We start from the raw sequence: 16574 nt of genomic DNA on the forward strand, positions 1-16574 counted from the left end.
TAGGGATATTTCTAGGAATTATTATACAGAACAGCTCCATTTCTGGAACTAAATAATGTAGCCAGGTAACCACTTCTTGACATTTATCACTGGGATAAATTAGAGACCACTCTGAATCTTATATTTGTTTGGGCAGTGGAGGTCTTTATTATTTTATCTCATTTACTCTGCAGAGATTTGAAGAGGTGTGATAAGAAGATTTAAATTGCAGGTCAATCTACAGTCACTTAGATAAAATTAGATGAGGAGGGATTGTAAGCCTAATTTCCAGCTCACAAAAGCAAGAGTCCCTAAAACAATTTGTAATCTATTCATTGTGCTTTGAGCAACTCTTCTGGTTTTGTTTGATCAGAATGTGGTAGTGTGAAAATCAGCAACATTAGAAGTCCTCTGGGCTTAGGTATGGGTACAAAGCAGATCCACTAAGAGTCTCATTTGTTCTTAATTTATTTCTGGGTGAAACTCTGGTATGGCTTCCAATTTCTATAATCTGGTCACGACCTTGTTCTAGTGATGGGGGTTGATTGATCTGGGCTGACAGGAGGAAGGATGCAGAGAATGGATATGATTACTGAAGTGATATTTTTTTCCTTGGGTAACCTTCAAGGAATCTTAAATCTCATTTTTTTATCTTTTCAGTGTGTAGATGTGGTGCCATAAAAATATCTTCACAGGAAGAGAAGAAAAGATAGCTAAAACTCTGTACCTGTACATGAATGCTACGTAGTGGTCTTTTCTCACTGGACTTGAACTGGCACGTTTTTCACAGGTTCCAAAGCTCAGCCAGGGTATAATCCTGAATAAAATGGATTAAGGCATTGCTACTTGATGGCAGCTAGTTCAGGAATGACTGTGAGTAAGGGAGAGCATTGTTTCCTATTGGTCAAAGATTTTGTCACTTATAATGGGTCTCAGTAGTCTCAAAAACATCCCATTTTCTCCAGAAATACTACTTTCTTAAAAAAAAAAAAGTTTTCTACTAAGATGTATCTGTAGTTTCTAATATGTATTTGTAGTTTCTATTAAAGAAACCTTTGTAAGATAGTGTAATGATTTCCCAGCTCTTGAACATCTCAGAACACATTTTAGATGACAGATGTATTGTGAATATGTCCCCCCAACAAAGATCAACTGTCCTGACTGTGATAGCCTACCCTGTGTCTCAGCTGCCCATTGAGATCATTCCCATTCATCAGAGGTGAATGATAATATTAATTCAGTCTATCAAGGTTAAACTTTAACTTCAGATTACTATTTTTGCAATCAGTGCTGCAAAAAGTAAATTATAAAGCACACCCTTAACTTTTACTTAAAACTGAATTCTAGTCCTTGGTGCCAATTCAAGCGCCCTCTTGTGCCCTAAAATCGAAGGGATATTTTCCAAAGGATTCTTTCAGACCAAGAAAGAGGAGAAAACAAAACAAGATCTTCACAGGAGCCATTTCTATCATGACTGCCACTGCTTCCTAGAATTTTTTTCTTATGAGAATACACACTGAATACAAACAGTATATCATAAAGCATTTTGGGGGTTCATTTTAATTGTCCCATAAGTTTTGAAGTAAGCTTTAGAAAACCTTGTTTCCCTAGTATTTTAGGTGCTTATGCAGTGGATTTGCCTTTAACTGTTCTGTAAGTATACAGATGGAGTACTCTCACAGTTATTAGAAAATAACTCCCTGACAGTAGACCTTGGTTCATCTGTTCCTGTTTACTATTGACTATAGCTAACTCCTATCTCTCATGAAATTGGTTATACTGTTTTGCAAGCCATATAACAATTTTCTTCAGTAGACCTCTTTCAGTTTTCTCTCTCGCAGAAAGAATGACGTGTAATAGTTTCATAGTAAATTGTTATTTACAGATGAGACATATCAGTGACACAGATGACTGACTTGACGTGAGCACTTATTTTAGTTTTCTCCTTTTGTCAAATAAGGAAATTTGTCTCTCCACTTTTTGGCAAAGTCTTTTTAATACTTTTTTTTCCTTTTTTTTTTTTTCTTTTTTTCCCCCTCTACATTAATCTTAGTATAGTAATTTCTGTATTCTTCTTGGTTAAAAATGCCTTTTTCTTCTGTCTCTGGTAAGAGAGTTGGGGTCAGGTCTCTTCAGTATGACTTATGGGTATATATATTCAAACCATATGAATAAATAAGGTGATCTCCATATTTGAGTGCTGTAATGACTGGATAGCTCCATATGGAAGACTTGGAAGACTTGCAATGTGAGGCACTGCTTCCACTGTAAGTTGTGAAGTCTATAGTGAAGTGCTTTCATTTTGAGAGTCTGTAGCTATCAGTCCAATGTTGGCCCTAACTTGAGGGTTGGGTTAGCTTGGAATAAATGAAATGAAGCAAATGATTTTATAAATCATTCCTAAACGTGCTTGTTGGAGAGAGAATAGTAGAGAGGAAGTAAAGATATGGAATTTTCTTTACAGAGTTTCTTTATGTTGGTACACTTGTCCGGGGTGAAGAGAGAGGTATTTGTAACCTACTATTTATACTAATTTCTCTCAATATTTATTATGACTATCATTATTTTTCATATGGGAACAGATTTTGTTTTCTTTTTTTCATAACAACAACAACAACAAATAAAGACAGTGTTTTTTTCTAATCCTCTCTGAAGGATGCAGAGATGTGTAGAGTTGAGTTTCCAAGAACAAATTACAAAGGGAATGCATACAGTGCTCTAGCTGTAGAGGGCTTCATGCTATTTAAAGATAAATGGCAACCGTTTTCCTCCAACCTTCATTTTGACATTTTAGAAGATAAGATGTACCTCAGAGCTTATATCAACTTGCAAGTACATCTAAATATCCCTTTGGCACCTCTTTCAGAAATGTCAGATTTCTAAAATGAACAGGAAAGTAAAACATTTTACTGTTTCAGAGTACCAATTTGTTTCCAAAGAAGGAAGGTATTACTACTGATTAATAAAAAAAAATCAAGTGTGGAAACAAACAAACAATGGATTTTTCAGGGTGCTGACAGTTTAATATTTTGTGTTCAGAATTCAATTACACTCATCTCATCTACATACTGAGAAGCCGGAAATTAAACATTTGATTTTTGAACAAATCTCAGCATTTCTAAAAGAAAATGTAAAAACATACCAAACTGAAGAGTTATTTCAAAGAGGAAAAATTTATATGTCTAACTTCCAGGTCATGCAAAGGTGGTCTACTGTCTTTTGCAAAACAAGCAGCTCAACGTCCCTTTACCATGTTTGGTTACTGGTTTAAAGTCCATTAAATGGCTTTTTCCTTTTCTTATCAATTGTACCTCCTGTAGTTTTGATTTTATAGAACTAATTTGTTCAATGTTGATCATTGTTAATCCCTCTTCTAAATTATCAAGAAATCACTACACAAAGTGATATAGTTGTAAGTAAAATAATCTGTAAAATTTCCCAGTAAAACCTGTTGTCTTTTAAACCTGGTCTTTAGGGTTTCCATTACTTTCCTTTCCAAAGCCATTTCAGGAATGAATTATTGCAGAAAGGTTCAAAATAGTCATATAAGACTATTTCAGCAGGCTCAACAACATGGAGGATCTTTTACGTAAAAACTAAACGCTAATCCCTTCTGCATCTGTTCTACTTGAATAATCAGAATAATGTAAAATCTTTTTGAAATACATGTGCACACAAGAAAGAGTCACACAGAGACAGAAGGTTAAAGGTTGTATTGGCAAAATGTTCTTTATAAGCAATTTTGGAATGAAGGCATTTTTTACACTTTCTTGCCAAAGTATGGGAGACAAATTTTCCTCCACTTAATTTGAAGTATTGACCAATGGTCTACTAGACTATGAAATGCAAACATGTACGGAAAGATGGAAATTTGCCTCCAAATTACTAAAGTTCAACTTTTCAAGTGATATAGGACTTGTCATATGAAATTTCAATGGCATGTGAGCTTCTAAATCCAACAGATATCAGCTGATCTAACTGGGCTCTCTGAAGTCAAAGGTTAGAACTATGTCAGCTGAGGATGAGTTAACTTATTTTACTGCTGATTGTATTTTAAAACACAGTATAATTGGGATCTGACTGAAAAATGTTCCCACTTCCCTTCCTTGAAGTTCTCTGAGTGCTTCAAGACATCTGTACAAACAGGTAGAATTCCTCATTTTCGTATGTAATTTGTCTAATAGTACAGTTCATACCTTGGCCTATGCCAGAACAAATAATAGCTAGTATTGGTATTTCTTCAACAGGATCCAATTATTCATTCCCCAAAATGCAGGTGTTGCCTATTAGGTTTGCAAACATATTTTGTTTTTTTGTTTTTTTCTGGTGAGGTTTGGGACAGTGTTTGGTAAGATTTTTGTTCACACTGTTCTCTGCAGGGGAAATCTCTTTAGAGCAAAGAGATGTTTTCTCAGTTATATATTTATTCCCTTTAAAAATCTTCGGAGGATCTTTTTTTCTCAGTTATGCTTGTTACTAGAGCAAATTGAATTTCTTGTCAGTAGAAGACTCCCCTTCTATCCCATTCCACCTTCTGAACTACTTCAGACAAATCAGCCCTAGTTGCTACTGCTCAGATTTTTGATCAAGAGGGCTCCCATGAGGGTGCAGACCAGGTTGCCCTCAGGGGATTGTGACTCCTTGCATACAGTGATGGTCCAAATTCATCATTTGAATCTTCATGGCAAGGAGTTAACCATGTATGCCAGCTTATTACATCAGATACAACCAATCTTTTATATACACAAAAATATATTTAATCTTTGCAGCTGTCCTCAGAAACAAATAAAATCAGATACATGAATTCAAATAACTACAGCTAAATGGAAAATGTGGGATTGAAGGTATTTTGATTTGTTATTCTTAAAGTATGATTAAGAAATGCTGTGCTGCACCTGATTAATTATTTCAAAAAGTGATTTATACCAGGTATGTGATGCATTATATAAGAAAGAGCAAGATAAAGGAAGGAATTTATCTAAAAACATTGGAGCTTAGTTTCTGTTTTCCGTATTTCTTTTATTGAGAGTTACTAGCACTTCACAGTGGGTTTTGAAAAATTGTTCCATGTGGAAAAAAAAAAATCTTCCTATACATTTTGTATTGCTTCTTTTTTATTATAAAGGATATTTGCATAAAAATGGTAGATTTGTTTCTTAGAAGTTCATTTTCTCTTGTTGCTCCCTCCCATTTAGAATCATCGTAATCCTCACAGTAGATTGACATGAAATTGTTGTAATATCATAATAGAAGAATTATGACTGTAAGTAGGGTATAAACAGCAGGCTGTTAAAGTGAAAAGATCCTGTTTCTGCCCAAGTAGCATTGCAAATAAAGAGCAACAGAGAACTCGTAACAGAAATAAAATATTGTTAAAGATGAATATATGTTTGATTTTCATATTAATTTGGTATTTATATGATGAAAATAAGGTCAGCGAGAACAGGAAAACAACCAATATGTGAGATGATTGGCCCAGCTGGTGCATTATCTTGACTTCATCACCAGCCACTGGCTGAGGAAGAAGTGTAAGTTCAGACATTAAATGCTTAACCCCTACCCTGTCAGAATATTTGCTCAACATTTAGGGATACGAAGTAAGAAAATTGTTGAGTCAGAGATTATGTTTTTGTATTCAAAAGTCCTTTTTTTTTTCATGCAATTTTCTGATCCCTATTGTGACCTGTCCGTACATCACTGGAAATTAATTTTCTGTTCATAGAGGTATGGTAGTCTAAGTTAAAATATTTTCTTCACTATTTTTTCCCACATAGCACATGGCAGTGTACTGTATCATAAGAAACATTCATTATTACAGTCCCAAAATATGTATCACACCTTAGAATACAGCATTAAAAACTTCTAGCTTCCACCTCATAGTATTTATTAGTAGTAATACTGCTACTACTATTATTTACTGATGCTGTATGAAGTACACATTTTCTTTGTATTAGATAATGAAATGGCTTGATAGGATGTGTCTTTTATTTTACAAAGTTCTCATTGAAATCAATGTGATGAAAAGATTGGCATACATAATTTCTTCGAGAATGAATAGGAAGGATTAATGGAATTTACTTCTTTAAATTATCAGATGTTCTCTATTGATCAAAAAATAAAACCAATACAGATATAATAACAGAAAAGGAAATTAAAAAAGTACACAGCATGATATGTAATTATAAGTGCCTTTTCTGAATTCAATTGTTCAGTTAATTTTCAGGCATCATCCTCTCTGTATTCCATAGTCTCTATTCTATTTCTTTTGTCATGTAGAATTAGTTGCTGCATAATCTGCAAACCTATTTTCCACATTTCATAAAGAATATTACATTTTTATAACTATCAGTCACCAATAAGTCTGCAAATGTTCCCTCAAAGAAAGTCCCAGTCATAGCTTTCTAAGCCTTTAGTGTGCAGAAAGACTACATTTTAATTTTGAAAAGTTTGCCAATATATACATGATATATGTTGAGAGGTTTTTCTCTTTGAACTTTAATTACATAAACTGTAGAGTAACACTTCAGTACTATGTGCAGTGAATTTTAAAGTCTGTAAATTCTAGTATCAGTTGTGAAACTCCCTTCATATATTATTCCTTTTTAGTTATTCCAGTTGCAATCATTCATTTATACATAGGACACTGTAATATGATACGAAAGAAAAGAAATAGCTGAATGTCAGCTAACTCAAGAGAAGATTTATGCTGCAGCTCTAAATGAATGAGCTTTCCTTAAAATTGTCATATTTCTACTCAACAGCTTGCAGAAGCTTGTTCATATTCAGAAGACCTACGCTAGGTGCCCACCACCCGTTTCTGAGCTGAACTGCAGATCACTGTCCCACTCACAGAGCCTGGTGCAGATAATGATGAGACAGAAGAGATTTTAAAGATAAGCTGAATTTGCCTATTTAAGTTGTCTTTCCTTGTTTCCATCTGCTGCTCTGTCAGTATCAGGAAGAGTCTTGCCTTTATATTACCGTGTAAGTCCAACAGAAAACACGATCCATATTAATGGATCTAACTAGTTTCCTAACCTATTGAAGGTTACCAGGACTACAGATCCTCCATAACAAGTGGTTTAAAATTCACTGTAATCACACAGTTTGTCAACATTTGGAGGAGAACCGAAGTTTTGCACAGCTGGAATCTGCTCTCTGAGCTGTTCTGAATTTTGTTACTCGCTGTCCAGCATTTCCATCTCTTGGCTACTGGTGCTGGCTGGATAAGATGGCAGAGGCTCTCTGTTCAGGTGTGTACAGTGGATTCTGAAATTCTCTCTTCTCTCTGGTCAGCATTTTGTTCCCATATAAATGTATAAAGGAGGAAAAAAGCATGCGTCCAGTGAAGTGCGGAGAAATTGGTTAAATACTTATGATGAAACAGAAGCTTTCTGAACAAAAGTAATTAGACCATTTCACAAAATAATATTGCTACTGTTATTCTATTACAAGCTACTAACTATTTACCACAGCAGAAATTCTGCCTTTTCCACTTGTATAAACCAAGGGTGCAGCAGAGAAATTAAAAGAGAACAACTCTATAGTTAGGTGTCAGCATCACCTGGACAACAGGCATAGGCATAGACTTTTCTTGTGGTAGACAGCATTTTCCTCCAATGGGAAAAGAGTGATTGCTGTGAGAACTGTAGGAGTCTGTGGACTCATAAAGGTGATATGCAGGTCCTGAAAAAAGTGTAGCAGATTATTGAATATCCATTGCCCAGTCCTTCACTGAAGGGTTCTAGTCCCTTGTCTTCTTCCAGGGTACCCTCCTTGCTATAGGCTGACTCCTTATTGTCTGGTCGCAACAGTAGTGGATTGACGAGGTCACCAGGTTAAAGCCCAAGGCTCGAGCTGGTGCTTAACATACAGTGTTGATTTATATAGTCATTCTTTCTCTTTTCTGCTCCCTTAATTAGTATTTAAATATTCCAAGTGAAGTGGAATAGGTCGAACACGAGCCACTAATGACCTGAATCCAGAATGCTCTATAGCCTATTTACTGGAGTGTTCATCTGGGGAGTGGAACAGACAAGTCAAAATCTACCAGCTCTCTCATATTGAGCAGACTGCACTGAGGCTTCCGACATCCCAGCTGAATCATCCTAGCATTTAAAAGGGAATGACCTCTTTCTTTTAGTAGCATGACTAGCCCTCTGCTTTCAGTATGCTCAGACTTAAAAAGGCGTTTCACATTAAATATTTTACTTGAGTTTTGGGCTTTTTTCAAGCTGTCAGTAGAATGAAGACTGTAATACATAAAATAACTATGAAATAACTTAAATGTAGAAAATTACTATTTTACACTTGCATGAATCTGAATGGAGTAGGGTTTTGTTGTGTTTTGTTTGTTTGTTTTTTTCCTTTTTTGTTTAGCTTCTCAGGTAGTGGGAAGTATAGCTGCTGAACTGCAAAATCAAGTGCCCATCCTTAAGCATGGACTCATGCTTTTTATGCCTTAAGGAGAGCTCAGCTCACAAATACAAAGGCTATTTTATCTAAGCTACCAGAACTACAAGCTCACCCTATATTCTGAAAAAGTCACACAGTGTTCTCCTCAAAGTTGTCACTGATTGTCAAGGTTTATTTATACATATGAGACCTTATGGGTCTTCAGATTGTACCCTAAGTGACAAGTCTGAAACCAGAGGAATAGTAAGAATCTCAGAGTTTTAGCTGTTTGGAATATAGTGAATCAATCTGTTGATGTAAAGGTGACATTTGTGACCTGATGGGGTAGTTCTGTGTGCATGAGAAATTGTGATGTGGAGACAGAGGTATATATCCCCAGAGTAATCTTTTTATAGAAATGTATAAATAACTTTTTAAAGTTCCTATCCTCATTGAAAATCAATACCAATCACAACCCAAAGTGCCAGGAGGCTCCAGTAGGCATGTAGTGGTGGATTAAAATTGGATGGCAGAAATTGTAACAGCCTTCAGCTGCCCCCTCCACTCCTGTGACAGATGTTGCCTCCTCCAAAGCAGGGACAACTGATCTGCTCATGAATCTCCTGGTCCACTATTTATCTGAGTATACTAAACAAAACTGACTTGGATTCTCGTTGTCTCTAACACAGACAGTGAAATGTGTCTTGGGAGAGAAAATGTGTATCATATGGGTGGCAAGGATGTCTGGAGAAGTCCAGGAATCTGATTTTAACCACTTGCTGAATGACCCCTGCCGATTTTACCAGTAAAAATTGTATAGTAATTTTATATTAAAAATTTATATTAATCAGCTGATTTTGAAACGTCAAACATGCCTGTCTTTCTCATTCCCCCGCTTGGCACCCAAAGCCTCACTGACCTCTCGGGCAGGACCTCTGCTTTGGTGCTTTTCTGAGAGAGAGGAGAAATGTTGTTGGTTGAATTGATAGAAACATTGCACATATGTAAGTGTTCTCTTTCTCTACTGGTCTACCTGTGTAAATAGCATCACTGTAGGCTTCGGGAGAAAGTTAACACTGGTAGATGGACAACAATGCACACAACAACTGGACACAGCAAAGCAGGGACCAAGCACAGGAAAGCATCAAGATGGCACCGTGAGTACTGCAATAAGAGAGTGGTTGTATTGAGGAGGGCAATCATCTTGGTGTGGTTGTCTCTTCTTTTTGAAGTCATGAAATTAGAATGGTATCAATATACAATCCACCTCATATGAGATTATGTAGCAGCAAACAGTATTCCTCAAGAGACTTAAATAAACTCCTCCAGCCAATTTTGTTTATATTAGTAGCTAGTGACACAAAAATCTAGTTTCTATTTTCGGTAGTTTAGAACATCCTGTCTGGGTTCCTCCAGGCAATTCAGAAGTAAATGTCCTGTAGATTATGCCTGCCAGTCCTGTGGGCATGTCTCTGATACTATAAAGCAGCTATAACAACAGTGATGACCCTTCTTAGGCGCCCGAATCATACTTCAAGTACCTGCATTGGGAACCTCTAGCAGTATAACAGCATTTTTCTTAGCTTGACTTCCATGTAAATTTGCTTCAATAGCTGTTCACTCTCACTTCAATGAATGTAACAATGGTGATTTTATTGTATGACATCCTGAGGTTTCAAGGGGAAGTCTCACTAGGCCACACCAGCAGTCAAAATCATACAATAAATAACATTTTAGCATAATTAAGTTTTGTCTCTGCAGTGTTACTCAGATTGATAAATTGTGGGAAACTCTTCACCAAAGAAGGAACATAGCAGTCTGAATTTGAAAAGTTAAGTATACTAAATAAGAAGGAAGAAACTATTTTTGCACAGCAACCGACCTAGAGGAATGATCCTTTGAATGGTAATTATATGTATATGTCTATATCTATTACACACATAGAGTTTTAATTGCTTATATTATAACTGTGCAAATATCTGCCATTAGCATGTCCTTGGAGATATGCTGTGATATTAATCAGATTTGTCCAGACGAAGCAGTACTTTTTTATTCTCTCTTACACATCATAAACTCTGACTGATATCCCCAAGGGAAAAAAATGCATAATGTGTCATTTATGACCTGTTGCATGCACAAATCACTTGCATCTTGCATGCAGTAGGATAACAAAATGCTATTGATTTTGAATTTGACTTTAGGAAACAGATCTTTATTGCTGGTTGTCACTTGGCAGATTTTCTTCCTGCTGTGAAATGTTTGATTCAAAATTTATGTTTGGAGAAATGGAAGCAGTGATGTTTTTACAATATATATATAAAAAAGAGCATAAATTCTATCTTAGTAGATAGACATTATCCGTTAGCAGAATAAACATTCTATAAATAGGACTAAGTTTCAAATAAGTAACAAAAAACGTAATATACCAATCTTGTTCTTCTTATACAACATTGCTTTTTAGCAGAGAATCTTTCTGGGGCTTGAAACAAGGCACCAATCAGTGTCAGGGTGCTTGAGCAGAGACAAGCTTAACAGGTAGAGTTAAGGGAACTAGAAATGTAATGCATTACATAATAATAAAAAGAAATGTAGAATATTTCAGGGTATGACTTTGAACACTTTACAGATATGACAGATTAAGAGTCTGGGAACCTCTGATACCAGAATTGTCCTTCCCTTTTCTACAGATGTAGAAAGACGTATGTAAGATACATGAAGGTCATTTCAGTATCACTTTATTGTTCTCACTTTTTACAGAAAAAATAAAATCAATATTCATTAGCATGAAGACTGGAAGACTTGTTATGCAATTGTTGTTGGTGGGTTTTTTTTCAGGAATAAATAGTTGTACCTATGATTAATATCAAGGATCTAATTCTTCATTTATTGCTTTAAGGATATCGATATAGTGATTCTCAAATAGAGGCTACGTACACATTGTAATAGCAAATATCTGAAAGTCTTCAACCGCCTTATACTTTAGATCTACTGATGTTTCCAATGTCATATTTTCCATTTTCTATGTGAAAAGTGAAACTAAACCTGTGTATCTTGTGTAGAATAGCTCTGTCACTTTCCTTAGCTCTGTCATCCTAGCAAATCATCAGCTTTATAGGTTGTATCAGCTGTGACAGAAGATAGGTGTTCTCAGGGTGAGAAGTAAAGGTATGAGCAAACCAACCATCACATGATTCCTTGAAATTTCAGATCTCTGTGGGCAAGGGTTGCTGAAATTTGTGAGAGCTGGTATCACCTACCAGACTAGAAATGTATGTAACATATATTTTAATATTTTAACAGTAGCTTACAAGCAGATATTGTAAACTAAGCTAAGTGGAGGTTCTGTGTTCTTCTTCTGATGTTGACTGCAGAGTTATGAATATTTTTACTCTTGTCATTGTATATACTGGGAAACAAATACCAACCAAGATTGTTATGTTATCACTTTCTTTTGTAAGGAAGACTAATACAAGGATTGTTGTCAGGTTTCAGTTACCAAAGGTTTGGTTTATGTCCATATTTAACATTTCTTAATACCCCAGGAAGAATTAGATTAAGTCACCACTGTTAACTGTCTATTAAACAGTTAATGTGTGTCAGCTGTTTATTTAGTTAACATACATGCTCATCTTCCTGCTATTTTCTAGTACCTAACCTATGCTTTCTTGAATTAAGTCTGTTTTGGAACTGTAACTCTTGTTTCTTAGCAGATAATTGCACTAAATAAAAAATGCCACAAACAAAGGTATTTAAAAATCAGCTACAAGTCTCTTTGCAACTTATAAGGATACTGGACATGTAGGTAATTTTTGTTTCTGTTAGATTAAATGAAGTATATACATTCTTGTTGCCATTGATACACGTCCTTGACAGCAGAAGTCCAGCCAAACCTTGAATGGTGTAGCTTCATTCCAATCAACGCAAATATATTTAATCACATCATCTGAGAATATGGCCTACATTCCGTAACAAGACAGTCCTTTGGAGAGTAGTAATATTTTATGCTTTCACCAATCACTCTCTTAGATCTGTAGCTATTCGTGGTAGACTAAAAAGCGTTGTATCATAATTAAAAAGGCCAGTTGTGTCTATTTCACCATGTTTGCTCCCAAATTACCTTTGCTAAAAGTGGCTTCAGCTCAGGAAAAGCTCCTTCCAGAAAGCACAAGAATGTGTCTTTAATAATGTAATATTTGCATTTTTTAAAATATTCTGAGTATGGAAGGATTTCAAAGCAGCATTCATATTCTTGATTTTAGGGACCAAGTGTTACATTCTAATTCCTCTGCTTTGACTATTTACCTAGGACGTATGTCTACAACCACAACAATAATAGATGGTAAAAACGGATCTGTGCCCTCATCATCCATGAAAGTGGGCAAGAAGTCAGTTGCAGAAGACCTCGTGACAACATTCAGCTCACCAGCAGCATGGATTCTTGTTGTTGCTCTGATTGTTACCTGGTCAGCAGTAGCTATCGTAATGTTTGACTTGGTGGATTACAAAGCCTTTGCAGGTAAAATTCAGTATATTCTGTTTGATGTCTTGTATATTAGAATTCAAACATTTATTAAGGACTGTGTGTTAAGTAAATTTGCATGTCTCTCACCTTCTTGGAGCCAACACAGTGTCTCTGCTGAGTTTAACAAGAGAGGAGATATTGTGAGAAAAGTCAGAAGATATTAGTTTACCCTTCATACATCTTTATAACTTAAATATCTCCATTTTGCAGCCCATCCTCATGCTATAAAACGTGTATGTTGACAAGTATATATAAAATAATATGTATATGTTCATGTGTGGTACGATTTCTGTTTTGCAATTTCTATATAAAATTATTTCAAGAAAAATAAAACTAGATCTAAATTCATATTTCCTGAAATGTATTTTAAAATCTTTCATAGTTGCCATGACTGTTCTGACATCAGCTTACACAGTTCAATGACATGAAATATGAAAAAGATATTTTCTTAAGATGTTAACACTAAATTAATCTTCAAACCCCATAAACACAAAAGACTGCTCTTCATATGAGCTCTGGCACACCCTTGCCTTCAATAAAGAAATAATGCTAGCCTAGATTAAGACTTGGCAAACTGACTGAACAAAATCAAATTTTAGAGTATACATTATTTACTGAGGGAAAAGATGAAAATCAAGTATGTTGCACAAATGTTGTGATCATGGTTGAGAAATGGGGAGAAAAGAATAGGGAAGAGAAATTACTTAATTTTTATGGCTTGGATCTGGCAATGATATATAATGAAAAATAAAATGAATTAACTACCAATGTCTGTAAAGGGTGCATAGCATTCAGCAAGCCACTTTGACAGCAAAATTTTGTGAGGTAACCAGGCCCTTTTCTTTCATAAATAAGAACTCTAGGTCTCAAGTTATCACATCTGTCACAGTAATTAACTAGGAATCAAAATTCAGAGTTCAGCCTTTTAGTTCAAAACAAATTGACTTGATGTTTCAGAGTTAATTTCCTGGACTTTATGAGTTTACTGATAAATCCATAGATTTTTGTCTGGCTATCTATCAATATAACCTCAAGATTTACTTAAAAAGTTTTGAGATGTAGATAGAACTTTAAAGAAACCATCCAATCCTGGATCAATGGATGACATAGAAGCTTGAAAAGTGAAAAAACATAACTCAAAATTTTCGTAATTTTTTTCTTCTCATTTATCTTTGTTTTCAGAAAGAATTCACTTGAGTCATAATAAAACATAAAGCTCCTTTTGAGTGAGCCTCACAAAACAGGCATCAGATTTGAATTTGTAAGCAACACATTTAATGTTACAACACCGATGTAAACCAAGAGAAAGAAATCACCATATTCTGCTTTTAATTGTCCATATTGACTATGAATCAATAAGTCAATCAAGTTACTAATACGTTTACAATAAGCAGAACTCATGCAAAACTCCTAAACTAAGTGATTCCTGAACTGGCAGTCAGTTCATGCATGCTCAATATACTAGTCAGGGTAATGTTGAGCAATGAGAATCTGTATTCATACTGGAGATGGAAGGAAACTTACTAAGCAGATGGAAATTTGATGTTCATGTTGTCTTGGTTAGGTGAGCTTAAATCCAGAAGGTGCTGGTGGAAACTGACATTTTCAGACCAGGTTGTAGAAACAAAAAACATGTAAAATTTAATCTGCAGGGTGAGTTCATATTTTGTGGACACCTCTGAGAGATGATACTTAGGTATGAAATAATGAGTTTGTTTCTTTGCCTTCCCAAAGATATTTCTCTTCCTAAGTGATTAATTAAGCCAGCATTTAAATCAGGTCTCAATGGTGAAACATTAAGAGAAGGAACTGCTGTGCTTCTTCAGACCAGGATTTATTAGGTTGCGTTCTACATCTACATAAGTATAACAATGGCTACATAGCTGTTACCATGACTCCTGGGTTTCAGCTCCTGAGTTCCTACTCAGGCTGATTTTCCAAGTGTAACACACTGATTATAAAAATTCCATGGAAATAGCTGAAGATTTCACATAGGACCACCCAGCTGGCATTTTTGATAGTAGAATGATTTTCACCCTTTGAGAGTTTGGCCCTTTGCCTCTAGTTGAGGTGATGCCATCTTTTCATATAGAAAGTAAAATTTGGAGTATATTTTTAAGTGACTCCTTAAATATAAAACCTAGTGATATTTTTTCTTGGGTTTGACACTGCTCTTTAAAGAACCATAACTGCATAAAATAAGTGAATATTTATTTTCAGGACTGTAAGTTCAGTTTTGCAAACATGATTAAAATTAATTTCCTAGGTTTTAAATGTAAATGAAAGATACCAAAGAAATGACATTCAACTGTATGGTTTTTAATCTATAAACACAAAATATTCAGTATCTATTTTCCTTAAACACTTGCCTTTCATAAGTCAGTTCTTTTAATCTCTTTCCCATTTCATTACATGAAGTTCCGTGAAGTTCAAGTTTAGAAAGTATGCATAGCATATGAATAAGGCAAGTTGAGAGAGGTGAACTTGGTTAGTCTAGAGAAGGGGAAACTGAGGGGTGACCTAAGAGCAGCCTGCAGCTTTTTAAAAGGCAGTTATAGATGACAAAGGGCAAACAGTTACCAAGCTTATGTCCTTTGTCGTATGAGGGGATATAAAGAGGGGATCTGGCCAGAAGCTGCTGCCCAAGAGGTTCATTTTGAACAGTGGGTGGGGGAAGTCTTTACCAGTGAGCAGTGAAGCCCTGAAATGGGTTGCCTAGAGGGACTGCAAATTCTGCGTCCTTGGTAGTGTTCAAGACTTGGCCAGGTGGCCATAGCTGACTGGATCCAGTGTTGGCAATAGTCTCTCATTAAAAGGGATTGCATTAGATGAACTTTAGAGATGCCAACTGATCAACAATGTGATTTTGTTGACATTTCTATTAGAAACACATAGGTATTTAGAAAGCACCTAGCCAGAGATCTCAGTGGAGACACAAAGATAACTAAGGGGCAGATTCTCCCATCGTCACATATAAGAAGTGGATCTGTGGGCCTTTGTAGTCGGGATTTCGCTCACTCATTCCTACAGTTAATCCTGTTGATTTGGGGGCAGGTGATTCCTAGGGGGATGACTTAATAGCATACTGTGCCCATCTATCTGCAGAGCCAGTCCTTTGCCATGTTTGCAGGAAGCAAGGACCAGAGCTGGGAGAGCTCTAGGGAGAGTTGGGTAAAGTGCCACACTCTCCACACTGGGGTTGTCTCTGATCTATACCCAGAAGAAGGAAATTAAATTTTGCAGTGTTTCACTTGAGTGTGTTATGTTCATTCCTTTGAGGAGAGAAATGAAAGCTTGCATTCCTATCACATTTTATTGTACAACTATAAATATGACTGAAATACTTCTAACATGATATGGAGGTGACATACGTTGGAAAAGCCTGAGATAAACTATGAATCTCATGCAAGTATGTAGCATGTATGAAAATGCAATAAGTAACATAATGCTTTGGAAGATCTCTTATATGTTCTCAGAGTTTTCAGAAACACAGAAAAAAGGTTCATTTTGGTTTGATATGTGCTTTGCAACAGTTTGTTATTATTACTGTCCTATAAGCTAGAAAATACACCTTGTTAATTGGCCTCATAAATCACAAATGTATTTCATGGATTTCTTGTACACATAACTGGATTATATGTTTTAATTGGTAAATGTAACTAAATAATTTAATATTATT

General features: G+C 35.6%; 1 protein-coding gene across 29 annotated transcripts in view; it reads left to right on the plus strand.

Annotated features, from left to right (window-relative positions):
• Positions 1-16574, plus strand: part of TRDN (triadin) — a 233824-nt gene that overhangs the window by 21539 nt on the left and 195711 nt on the right. For all 29 annotated transcript variants that reach the window (XM_082049372.1, XM_082049345.1, XM_082049347.1 and 26 more), the window contains exon 2: positions 12680-12889. In XM_082049372.1, the coding sequence (XP_081905498.1) occupies positions 12685-12889 (205 nt within the window). In that variant the 5' untranslated portion in view covers positions 12680-12684. The remainder of the gene's footprint in view (positions 1-12679; positions 12890-16574) is intronic.

The sequence above is a fragment of the Streptopelia decaocto genome, assembly GCF_964273445.1.
Source record: "Streptopelia decaocto genome assembly, chromosome: 3".
Taxonomy (NCBI): Eukaryota; Metazoa; Chordata; class Aves; order Columbiformes; family Columbidae; genus Streptopelia; species Streptopelia decaocto.